The sequence below is a fragment of the Podarcis muralis genome, chromosome 5 (assembly GCF_964188315.1).
Source record: "Podarcis muralis chromosome 5, rPodMur119.hap1.1, whole genome shotgun sequence".
Taxonomy (NCBI): Eukaryota; Metazoa; Chordata; class Lepidosauria; order Squamata; family Lacertidae; genus Podarcis; species Podarcis muralis.
The window spans coordinates 44,761,286-44,774,354 of NC_135659.1; the positions used below are offsets into that span (position 1 = coordinate 44,761,286).

Below are 13,069 nucleotides of genomic sequence, written 5' to 3' on the forward strand. Positions count from 1 at the left end.
TTTAAAGGGCCATAGTTTGTTTAATCAGTCAATAGCCTGGTTATAGAGAAAGGTTTTCACCTGGTGCCCAAAACCTGGAAATGGAGCAGAATCATTGCGTAAGTAGGGAAAGGGGATCCATGGGACAGTCCCCATAATCCATGTCCAAACTGAGCCACTATCACTCATTCCTCTGCTGTACTTTTAGAAAGCTAAATGCCTACCTTGGTGAGCTCATCTGTTTCCTGCCAAATACAGAAGCCAGAACACAAGGTCTCCCCACGGGTATACTCTGGTTTTGCTGGATGTGTTGGCAGTGTGACAGATCTGAATGCTACAACATATGGATCACTGGAAAGAGAGGAAACCCAGTTAGAACAAGTGCACTGAACTTTTCCCTCTCTGCTTTGAAGTTCACCATGCCCACAACAACCCCCAAAGAAACCTTGTTCTGCTTACTCAATAGGCTGAACCTGCCCTCAGCTAGCCTAGTTCTTGCCTTTAGCTTTTGTTAAAAACTGGTGAAATGAAGTTTGCAGAAGGGATTTTGAAAGGCCACCTGGGCACTGGTCTCTTTACAGATGTGTGTGCACCATATCTGAAGCGGAACAGACGCCCTAGAAGTTGCAGTGGAGAGGAGATGTTTGGCAACATACCCTTTGCTGCAAGGCTTCCTTTGTGACACGAGGATGACAAAGTCCTGAGGCTTGTTTTCCTCGCTCATAGTATGGCTAACAACATGATAGATCATGTCCTCTTTATCAACTTGTTGGACAAGTTCAGAACTCCTGCAAAAAGGGAAATCAGAAGGTGAACAATTGGAGATGACAATTGCCCTTTCGCATCTGGCTGGCCGCTGTGTGATACAAGATGCTGAACTTTGACCAGGAGACCTTATCTTAGGTTCTTATATTTGTGCAACCGCAACAATAAAGAGCAACAAGAGCCAATTGGATAACTTTTGGGAGTGATCAAAGTTGTGAGGGCATAAAGGAGGAGGCCTGGTATTGTGTCTAGTATCATTGGTAGAGTAGCTCGATAACCTCAGATCTGAGTTATGCTGAGATTCTAATATGAGCACAGAAAAGAGTGTGCACAGAATCTACTGTGTTTGTTTGTTTTTAACTACATGAGCAGAAAGATCTCAAAATATGAGAATGGGAATTGGGGACACCATCCCTAACTAAAAAGCAATTGTTAACCACCAAAGTACAAGTACTTACGCATAATGATTGTCCCATTCGTGCCTGTGTCGCAGGTCCGAGAGCAGCAGAAAGGCCTGCATTGCATCAATGCAGATGGTCATCTCTATTCGGATAGAGAGGAATTTGTCCTCTTCCAGTGTGTACATCTTGACCTTAGAGAGCGAAGGCAGGGGTGATTAAAACCACAAAAATGGCACCTCCAACAAAAAATATCTACATTCCAGTTCAATGCAAATGTAGCCCAACAAGTTTCATTGTATACACAATTCACGAGAACAAAAATAATAGTGCTTGCAGTCTGAAAACCATGATTCCTCCCACAACAAAGATACAATGGGATGAGATGCTTGGATACTTGACTACATGTTTTGCATTTGAGACTGAACAGTTCCTTGAGGATGGGGTCAGCTACCTTGTCTCTTTCGGAGGTAAGCACCCAGTTGGCCTTTGCTACTAATGTCTTCAGTGCAGTAACATTGTTGTAACTCAGGTAAACCTGCATTTTAAAAAAACACAAGAAAATAGCCCATCAAAAAGAGCTTCTAATTGTAATGTGTCCAGCACCAGCATGACCTTTTCCCATTTCTTCCTCTCACTGTTCCTCTTATCCTTATTAAATTACACACTGGTGTGCAGGGACTGCTGTGAACTTCTCTCTATTATTGTAAAGTATTGAGGGTCCTAGTACATGTCGCTTGCTCTAGAAATAAAAGACAGTGACGGGGACTTCATTCCACTTTAAAACTTTGCCTTATATGCTCTTTCTGACATGGAGTTCCATGAAATAGTTTTGATTCCAGATATTTCACAATTCTGAAGTCTTGGAAATTTTTAGCAGAATTAGCCAGACTTTATAGAATTTCTTTAGAAGTTGCAGGGAGTCGAGTTCTAGGAATCAGTGAGGACTCTGTGATAATAAAGCTTGCAAAAATAAATACATCTTCCTCTTCCATTTCCAATAGCTCCCCCATCCACCCTGGCAAATGGCCCCTATACTTCGTGGAACCTCCTTTATACCATCTAGTATCACCAAGTTCCTGTCCAAATATTCACAACTTCAAACAAAACTTCCTTCCACAAGAAGATTGTAAAGGGTCCTCCTCTTTCCCACCCCTTAACCTGAACAATATATTAAGGAAAGAAAGTCTGATTTAATTTCCATCATGTGTATTTCTTTTTTGAGGAATGGGGGAATTCTAGAGGTGCCAAATATTGTTCACATTTTGATAACGAAATACATCTTAGCAACTCTCTCCACTGTTCTTAACTGGCTCCTAGTTGGTTTCCAGGCCTAATTCACTGATGGTTTAACTTTTAAAGCTTATTTGGAAGTCTTGCGCAACAAACCTGCTTCTCTCCCAAATTGGGACTGTTTTTGAGACAAGGCAAGTGATGGAAAAATAATGTAATGTCCTCACAAACAAATCAGAATGAATACTGAACTGAATAAATAGCTGACTTTGCCTAACCATCCCCCAAACTTGGTTGAGCATTCATCATAATTTGTTTTGAGCAGTTATCTTGAAATGACTTAGGATAAGAACATTCTAAATAATAGTCCATCTCCTTAAACACCTAGGCAGATCTTCAGTCATCACCAGCAGCTCTGCCACCACCTTTGGAAGCAAGCTAGGAGGGCAATAAGCTGAAGGCCTTCCATCAGTGGTATGGAATTCCTTCCCAGCAAGGCCCAAAATAGCCTTCTGAAGGTATTAAGAAGTTTATGAAAGCCTTTGGGGGAGAGAGAAAGAGTGTTTACATGGAATGTGATGATATTTTCTTGCGTTTATTCTGTTTTACTTTTCTCTTGCATCAGCTGCCTAAGAGACCTGCTGTCAGACTGAAGGAGGTATAAGTAAATATTTTAAGCAAACAAAAAGTAAACCATGGGTTTAACAAATCAAATGCTCTAACTTTAATCACCAGCCAAGGTTTCAGTGGGTTTTGTCCTGATTGCATAGCAACAGACACATGTCCGCTTCTAAATATCTAATTTCCCAAGGTACAGGCAAAATGTCATGTCTGGCTGAAAAGCCAATATAGAAGCTACCTGGAGGCCAGCTTGCATTCTGAGACAACAGCATGGAGCCTCCTTCCTGGAGAAAATGGCTACTAGTTGCGAGGGCTATGTTACCTCCAATATCAGAGGCAGGATGACTCTGAATGCCGTTTCCGATGAATCACAAGTGAGGACGATGCTACTGAACTCACATCCTGCTTTTGGGCTTACCCAAAACACCTGGTTAGCTACAGGTTGATGAACTAGATGGGCTACTGGGTTGATCCAGCAGGGCTCTCCTACCGTTCTAAACCAACACACAAAGCTTTCTAACTTTATCTCTGCTCATGAGAGTAGCATTTCTCGCTCCCTCCCACAAGAGAGCCCTTATTCCTTAAGACATCTGAGGCACAAACAAGTTCCATGGCAGGTACGATTAAGTTTTTGGGGCCTGGGGGCAGGAGTCACCCTTGGTCAACCTTCTCAGAGAAGTATGCAGGTGACGAGTATGTCCAAAAATAGGCACCTCCCATTGGCACACCCACACTTGTACACAGATGGGACTCACAACACACACCCCAAGCTGATTTGTGCAGATCAACTGATGGGGGAAGGAGTTATTGTCCACTCTCCACCCATCAAATGAACTTTCTGATAACTAAGGATTTTTGTTAGGGGAGGGCAGGACTTTTATTGGGGGGGCATAACCGATGTGATTGGTCAGTTATGTATTTCTATTGTTTTACTTGATGGGGGGGAGCTGCCCCCATGCGGCTACGCCCATGGGTGGGCGTAGAAACTAGTCTACTGTACAAAGGAAAAATCCACATTTGTGGCTCTGTGCACTTCTGCTCTTGGCACCACCCACCATTGGCATGTGGCCCCTGCAAGGCTGCTCCATGGGGAATGTGGCCCTCCTGCTTTGGAGGAGTCTAAAGGCCCCCTGAGATGCAGATGTTAGCAACTTGTGGAGCACCAAGCAACCTCCATGTTTATTTTACCTTATTGCTTTGATCCCAAGGCACAGACAAAGGTACTTCTGTATGCTTGCAGGAAAAGACGTATTTTCTGCAAAAAGGAAAAGAATGCATCGGTTACGCTGAATGTTGACTGTCAACAAAAGGTAATTAAAAAATGCTCCTCATAAAATTGGCACTAGAAAGGAAATGGCAAGTATGCTTTGAACGTGACCTTCCAAAGATATTATCTAAAAGAAATAGGTTATCTTGTTTTTACATTGTCTTATTTTTAAGTATAGCTTTTAAATTAGCCACCAGACTGAATCCAGGTATGTGCAGAAGAAGGAAGAATAAATCTTTTGGTTCAACAGAGACTCACTGGGCAAGATAGCTATATGGTCATCACAGAAACATAGAAATGATTTCCCTTAGGGAAATCTGCATAGGATACAGAGGCAGGAGTCATTCATTTTCAGCCGGATCAGATTGGCATGTTACTAGATCTGGGATCTGGGCCCTCAATTTCCACGTGTGATTAGAATCACATGAGGAAGAGCAGGAAGGGTGGCTGGCCCACAAAGCGCCGCATGCCCACTTTTCTCTGCACACTGGGAGAGCAAACTGACTGCAGCAGGAGCCTGTTGCACTCATGGTGCCTCCCTGCATGATCAGGACTCTAAATTGCACAGGAAGCCTCCACAAGTGCAGCAAGTTCCTGCACCTGGAGGACAGCAAGGGCAGGCACAGGGACACACAGAGGAGTTCACCCCCACTTTCCTCATCAAATGAGGAGGAGAATATCTGAATGCCAGTTTAATCGAGGCACTCTAGAGCAAGCTAGTTACACAAGATAGTGGTGTCAACATCTCTCTCTTTTTGTACACAGAGTATTATTCCTTATTATTAGTCCTTTTTCGCAATAATTCATATAGTTCTCCTTACAAAACTTCTTGCAACCCTACAAGCGATGTCAATTGATTACAATTGTCTTTCAAATATATCATAAATTTCTTCCAGTCTTTCAGGGAAGTCTGGTCTTGCTGGTTCCAAATTTTCCCAGTTAATTTTGCCAACTCGGTATAGTCCATCAGTTTCATCTTGCACTCTTCTTTTGTTGGTAGTTCTTCTTGCTTCTATCGCTGGGCTAATAGTATTCTTGCTGCAGCAAGAATCCTTTTTCAAATTATTCTCAGACACGTCAAAGGGGAACAAATCAAAGACTGGTAAATACTCCCCAGCTGAGAGCAAGTATGAGATTATAGATGTAACACTGTGCTAGTTAGGATCTGGGATACCTTTTATCTCTACTGTAGGGCACATTGTGTATTCAAGGTATAGTTTTGGGTTTGTTTTCAGTTAAGTGAATTCCTTTGCTTGCAATCATTTTTGGCGAAATCTGTCTTGGTTCATTCTGGCCTATTGCTGGTGCTAGGGAGTGAAGGCAGGCAAACACCTGGAGAAAATCACATTCAGGCTCGCTCTAACACACCACAATCACATCTATTGACTTCTTTCATATGTGGATCAAGAGGCCCACTTGCAAATAACTACTTATGCAACTTCCTGCCACATCCCCCAACACAGAGTGCCCTAGATTCCTTTTCCCTAGTTGCAGGGTTAAAGTCAGAAGTATCACCTAATTGCACTAAAATAAAACCTTGCACAGGATACAGCATCTCTCAAATTTAGACGCTATTAAATTTGGGTCTATTTTCAGAGAGGATTTGCTGCACACAGGTGAACTGTAATGGGATTTAAGGTAGGGGCTTGAGGAAATGGAAACTGGTTAGTATGGTGTGCGTGACTCGGCTTGGTAGAGCGCATTTCTGCTATAGAACCAGCAGTAGCCTTGGACTCAAGTGACAGAAAAATTGCTTAGTGCTAACAGCAGGGCACTGACAGTCACAAGATGCTCTTGTTCTTTGCTCAACTGTATCACTCCCATACAATCTCATTATCAGGACCTAAGATAAGGAAATGAGAAGGAGGAGAGATCTGACTGATAACAACTGATCTATGACCTTCAAGGTGACAGAGCCATGGTAAAGTGGTCCAAAGTACCCAATAATAAGAGGTCTCGCCTTGGCAAGCCATATGACTTAGAGACATTTTAAACTTCTTAGGAAGAGGAGATCAGGCAGAACAAAGTCCACAGGTTTTGTGGAACAAGGAGATTCAGGTACATACACAAAATGCACACTTGCACATCAGTTCTCGAGAAAAGGAATTTGCTGATATTCCTTTCTCCCCCATATTAAAAGGCACCCATGGAGCCCCAGCATCATAAACAGAACATTTGGTCAGATAATATATAGTAAGTTACAGACATTACTATTTAGATTGCAAGCCTTCCGTTACAGCTCTATTCTGTGTTTCATATCAAATAATGCTCTGTGTGTGTGTTTAGGAGTTTTAAAAATAAATAAATACTTCTAATAAATTCCCTGGATTTGCAGCTTGCAAGACCAGCCCTAACGCAAGATGAAGTAAAATCATGATCTTGGGACACAAATCTAAACGACCCCTTTTAAATCGCTTAGAGACAGGATGGGGAACCTGTGGCTCTCTGTATGCTGTTGGACTCCAGTTCCCCTCATCCCCAGTCAGTGAGGCCAACCAGCAGGGATAATAGGAGTTGTAGTCCAGCAGCATTTGGAGGGCTACAGGTTCTCCTCCCTGACTGAGGGCACCTCAATTCAGCATTCACCAACCTGATCCTCCTGGAGCAGTACTGAAAGGAGAGGGAAATGGTACCTCCAAGCTGAAGTATGTTTGCAGTCTCTCACTCACGCATACATGCAAACAGAGCAGATGTTTTAAGAGTAAAGGAAGCACAATCTAAAAGCTGTTTGTAGTGGCAGAGACCATTTCTCCCAAAAGTGCTTTATGCTGAAGCACCTTCCCTTCCACTCAGACACCATAGCTAGGCGGCCAGGCTGATGTCATGCATTGGTGTGGGCCAAAACTTTGCTTAACAACCCACCAGTTGCAAGATAGGGTTATGGTAAGCCCCGACCAGGGTGAGGGGGCAGTGGGAGGGAGGCATATATGCGCTTACACTCCTGGGAGGGTGAAAGTTGCACAAGTGCCTTATTGAGCTTCTGTGGCTTCCAAATATATTGTAATCGCAGCAAAACAGGCCCCCGTGTGGTTTTCAAGTGTACTACAAATGCTTTCCCCAGAAGAAGGCTCTCTGTGGATAAAAGAAATACCGAACGTGAAGCAGCCCCGTAACAGAAATCAGGACTTATTCCACTTTCTCTATATCCACCACAGACGACACAAGGAGGCCCTCAAAGTGACAATCTGGTCATTGCCTTGATGGTGAGGATTACACAAGCATTTCTGAACCCCTACTAGCAGGCAGCAAGCAGGTCTGAGGTGAGGTGTGGGGCTTCTGTGGTCTCTATGTATGTGCTCTGTCTAGAATGAATTTTAGGGCAAAGAACAGATTGCAGGAGAGTTCTGTGTGGCAGCATATTGAGAGCTAAGCTACCAGCAAGGATGCAGAAGCCACAGGCCTCAGTCTCTACACTAGTACACAGAAACATCGGAAGCTGCCTTATAGAGAATCAGACCAATGGTCTATCCAGCTCAGTATTGTTCATACTAAATGGCAACAAGTCATCCAGGATTTTAGGCAGGGAACCCTTCCCAGCACGAAGAAGCTGGAGAACTGAATATGGTACCTTCTGCATGTAAAATAGATTCTTTACTATTAAGCTACAGAGCCCCCCCCCCATGAAAAATTAGTTCTTAGTTTCTTGACTTGGGGGGGGGGGTTCACACAAGGGTGGAGGGCAACACAAACTTTATTTTAATATTGTTTTCAAATTAAGGTTGCTTTGCAAGGTACAATGCATCTTTGAGTTGAGCATCTCAAGTATGCATACGCAGAAAGTTTTATTAGCTTTTAAAAAAAACATTTTCCCCTAATAAAGATTTTAGAAAAGCTTTAGAAGTTACTATTGTGAAAAATTGTGACCCCAAGGTCCCAGGGCAGGTTAAAGTAAAATGGTAAAAACAATTTTAAACAACTTACATTCACAGAAATAAGGCGGGTCCTTAAAAAGATGGGCCAGAGAAACAAAGTGAGACAGGCAGACACCAGAGACCACAGCTACTCACCAGTTACCTCGTGAAGTTGTGGCATATTTAAACCTGAGGTTATCCTGAACTGACTCTTCTCCCCACCACAGAAGTGTATTTCATTCTAAGTAGGCTTTGCAGTAATCGGCACTGCTGCTCAGCCAAGCATTTTGTATATCCCCCCAATGATTAGGATAAATAAAGTTACCCTGTAGATTATTTGACTGCTCTGCCTGCTGCGCTCTCCTGATAGGATGATGTAGCTGCGGTTCACTAGCAGGCACATGAGAATGACAGAGACAAATGGCCAAGCCACCGAGATGCCAGAAAAGAGGGGACTCCTGAGCAAGGAAGGTGCCACGGACCCCTAAGTCAGAGCATTCTAAGCACTGCTCATGATGCTCTGGCAGCCTGCCTTATTCTTCCCTGCCTTCTTTCGCTGCTCTCAAGAGAACGCATTGATCTGGCATTAATGCTCCGAGAACTGTGGCCTTAAGGATAATGCATGCGGTCTCAGTCTGTGTTCTGCAATAAATTATGAATTAGAGACAACCAAAGAACAAGGCTATAAATACGCTATGAGGTTTTAGTGACATAACAGGAGGCAAACTGGAAGGGGCTCTGATGTCACCGCAAGGCAAAACTAGAATCAGAATGAAAACACAGAGCTGGACGAGGGTTTGTTTTATAAATAGGACTGGCTGTAGAAGAAAGGAACAGACTGAGGATTGGGGGGGGGGGACATTTCTCTGAGCTTTGCTGGTCACTTTTTCCCAGCTTTCCCTTTCTTCCACAAAAACTTAACACTTGCGTTCCTACCAAGTTTTTACCTTACTGACAAATTTTGCTACCAGAACACAATGGGCCGGATATGGGCCAGTGAATTTCTTACGATTGCCTTTCCTTCCCTACATTTTCAGCAAGCGTATTTTGCATCAAATTTAGTAATCTGCACAGAATACAGATTCCGAAGGATCTTAACACTTGCAAAAAAAATTTAAAAAGCTAATTGTATCCTCCTTCATTGTGGAAACAGGCTTGTGATCAAACCAGCAGTGCCCATAAAAAACTCCAGCGCTGAAGAAATGGAGTCTGTGTGCCTTGCCTCATTTCCAGTTATGCCATGACTGTGTTCCAGCCGGGCAGTGCTGCTCAACCCACCATCCTCCTATTCCAAAGGTTTAATGTCAGCCCATTTGCAAGGCCAAAGTTCAACCTTAGAATGTGAAATAATTACAAAAAAAGAAGCATGTGTCTGAGCATGTGCAAAGTATGTGTCCCTTCCTAGGAAGGAAATAGGGGAGAAACCCAGGCATGCTGTTCTGAATGCACATAAGAGATTTCGCCAGTGAGATCTAAAAGTTGTCAGCTACCGACATCATCAGAATGAGTCAAAAGACAGAGCTTAACTCTTCTGTGAATAAATAAAAACAGCACATGTTTTTTGGAAATGGCCTATTTAAAGTCAATCTGGATAAATTCACAAGAAACACCTCGTGCTCACTCCTACCTCCTTCCCCTCAAAATCATCTCCATTTGGTAGCTGCTGCCTCTGCTGTTTTCAAGAATGTCACCATGGGCACTTTGCTGAGCCATGGAGAAGAGCAGAAACTCTACCTGTGGATCAAATCCAGGGGCCCCATGTGCAGGAAGACCTGCTATACGTAATTGTTTCAGTCTACAACATATGAATATAATTCTACTGCAGGAATGTACAAAAAGGGAGGAGGACTCACATATGGTCCTAGTTAGGGAGAGAGCGATGCAAGGAAGTTGCCAGAATAATACTTTTTCACTTACCTGTCCAGTCTGATTTTTTTCCTAGCGCTAGCTTCTTTGAATCGTCTTTCTCCATCCTGTTAAAGGGAAATAAAATGGATGGATGACATTTGGAAGACATATGAAGCATGCATAGGAACAAACAAAGCGAGGCTTTAAACTAAATAGATGGGCCAGATGTTAAGAGTTTAACTCAAAGGAGTTTTGGTTGCCTTGCTTTTCCTGCAGTAAAAAATTATGGGCCAGAAAAGACCATCACAAAGGCTGGATCCACGGACAAATAGTATCAACACTGTGAACTGGTATCTGCAAAAAAAGTTGCAGCACAGAATGCTCCAGTCAGTTAATTAGACTTTTTAAGGGTCTCTTCCCCACACCCTGGTGTATTCTAAAAAGTTGCCTTTATATATATTTTTTGCAAACCTTGGGGTTCCCTCTCAATATTTCCCTCTTCTGTGTGAGATGTGTCATTTTGACTACACAAGCAGTGGTACTAATGCCTGAACATAAGACATAGAAGGAATGATATACTCTCCCCCCCCCCCCCATGTATAAAGGCAGCAACCATTTTGCGTGCGTCCAATTGACGTGTGACCACCAACCATCTGGCCTGAATGGCGCTATATAAATAATACTAATACAGTGGTGCCTCGCAAGACGAAAATAATCCGTTCCACGAGTCTCTTCGTCTAGCGGTTTTTTCGTCTTGCGAAGCAACCCTATTAGCGGCTTAGCGGATTAGCGCTATTAGCAGCTTAGCGGTTTAGCGGCTATTAAAGGCTTAGCGGCTTAGCGGCTAAAAGGCTATTAGCGGCTTAGAAAAGGGGGGGGAAAGCGGGGGGGGGGGGAAATCGCAAGACTAGCAAGACGTTTTCGTCTTGCAAAGCAAGCCCATAGGGAAAATCGTCTTGCGAAGCAACTAAAAAACGGAAAACCCTTTCGTCTAGCAGGTTTTCCGTCTTGCGAGGCATTCGTCTTGCGTGGCACCACTGTAATAAATGGTGGTCCTCATGCTATTGCACACCTTCCTTAAGAGATTTCTTCTTACTTCTAAGCTGACACAAAACAAATTTTCACTGTTTCCCCAAGGAGAAAGCTGGTTTTGCCTGGCTAACATGCTACAGTGTGCAGCTGAGTGAGCTCATGCAGGGTTACCAAATTTGATTCAGGACCACAATCCATCACTCTCAAAGCCATTGCTGCTTCTTACCCCAGGCTCTGGTTTCAGCATTGGAAGTGTGCGTGGCTGACCCTCATCATTCAAGACCACAAAGGTCATGAAGGCACTGTTGATGTGTCTTCGGCTGACTTCCATTTCATGTCGATAAGCCTCTACACACACCCCAACCTCCATGCTGAAATTAAGAAGAAGACATTTATTTTTTAGCTGGCACAGATCAAAGTATATGCAGAACTGTGACAAGTAGGAACAGATTCCATTTTTTATTTAAAGGGCCTTTTTGTTAACTCCGCTTCTTTTGGACTTGTGAATTTATCCAAATTGATTTTAAATAGGCAGTTTCCCCCCTCCCCAAAAAGTGCTGTTTTTATTTAATCACAGACGAGTTAAGCTCTGTCTTTTGATTCATTCGGATGATGTCAGTAACTGACAACTTTTAGATCTCATTGGTGAAATCTCTTATGTGCTACATGGGAGGGGGGGGGGAGTAAAAGAAAATAAAACACCAAAAGCTTCAATCTGTCATCTTCCTGTTCAATGACTTTGCATTTGTTCTAGTGGATTATAAAATGGTCTAATTTATACAAGTGAAGTAAGTTTTCTGAAAGGCAATACCTGTTCTTGAATGCATTGTTGACAATGGCCTTGAACAGGAGGCGGTCCCCAACCTGAGATGGTCCCCTGAAATGGAACATTTCGATTGTCTTCAGGGTGGGGTGAGCGTGGCACAATCGGCTAGGGAAGAGAGAGTATATTATGAGCACTGAAAAATCGAAACCAGTATTCTTCTGCAGGACAAAATATCCAAATACTACTTCCAACTAGTAATGGGTAAGCTGTACTCTCACACAAGAGATATTATCAGTTCTCCATTCACAAAACAACACATTTTTACCATGACACAGCGAGAGTCAGACCTAGGCTATCCAGCAAAGGTCAAGCCCACACCATACATTTTTAAGTGCACAGCTTCCCCCAAAGACACCTGGAAACCATAGCTGGCAAAGGATGCTGGGAATTGTAGCTCTGTGAGGGGTATACGATAGTACCCAGGAAGCCATGCACTTTAAATGTGCAGTGTGGATGTGACCTTATTTTCCCTCTGGCTCGTTGCTGTGGAGAAGCTCTTTCTGAATCCATGAATACACAGGGAGTCCCTAAAAATGAGGGAGTTTGGGAAACTTGGGAAGTGCCCAATTTAAGTTTCCCTTCATCTCTCTCCTTCACAAACTTATGTCATCCAGATCCCCAGAACTAAGTGTCACAGTGTCACCTACAGGAAAGCAGCTAGCTTCTCTCCGCTAACAGTGGAGCCCTGCTCAAAGCTTTGGACCCCAAACAATTACACAAGGAAGGCTGCCAGTGCTAGAACAAACTGTCCTCAGTGAAGAGAGATGCAGCGCATCTGCTTAATTATGGGGAGAAGGCAAAGGTTATGCACACCAGCCTCAACCAGAGTGAAGTGCATAAAGAGAGATGCATTTCTGCAGCAGCCAGGGAAATATTTAGGTAGGGGTCCCACTAAAATGGATCAAAAGAATATTGATTTGATCTTGAATGAAAATTACAATCAGGCTTTCTCAGTTTTAGAAGATAATTTGCAAGGCACCCCAAGATTTCAGCTGCCTAGGAGTTTCCACAGGGTTTAATCCAGCACTGCTTGAGGGGGACTGTTTTCTTTTAGCCTATCTGAACCAGTGGAACTTGTTTCAATGAGGAATCTCTGTCTTGTGGGACAGCAGTGAAAATACAGTAAGTCCTGCTTTGCTTCTGCAGTAACAGAGAAAGATATGGGATGGCATTCTGCTACGTTTTACGCAGAACAGACCTGCTGAAATGAATGAATATGACTAAGTTAGGTTCATTAATGTCAACGGGT

At 43.2% G+C, this 13,069-nt stretch overlaps 1 protein-coding gene across 3 annotated transcripts in view; it reads right to left on the bottom strand.

Annotated features, from left to right (window-relative positions):
- Window positions 1-13,069, bottom strand: part of ACOT11 (acyl-CoA thioesterase 11) — a 58,212-nt gene that overhangs the window by 2,268 nt on the left and 42,875 nt on the right. For all 3 annotated transcript variants that reach the window (XM_028733375.2, XM_028733374.2, XM_028733373.2), the window contains 8 exons: window positions 11,806-11,925; window positions 11,221-11,365; window positions 10,032-10,087; window positions 4,185-4,251; window positions 1,597-1,680; window positions 1,203-1,336; window positions 636-767; window positions 204-330 (listed from right to left, as the gene is read on the bottom strand). In XM_028733375.2, coding sequence (XP_028589208.1) covers window positions 204-330; window positions 636-767; window positions 1,203-1,336; window positions 1,597-1,680; window positions 4,185-4,251; window positions 10,032-10,087; window positions 11,221-11,365; window positions 11,806-11,925 — 865 coding nt within the window. The remainder of the gene's footprint in view (window positions 1-203; window positions 331-635; window positions 768-1,202; window positions 1,337-1,596; window positions 1,681-4,184; window positions 4,252-10,031; window positions 10,088-11,220; window positions 11,366-11,805; window positions 11,926-13,069) is intronic.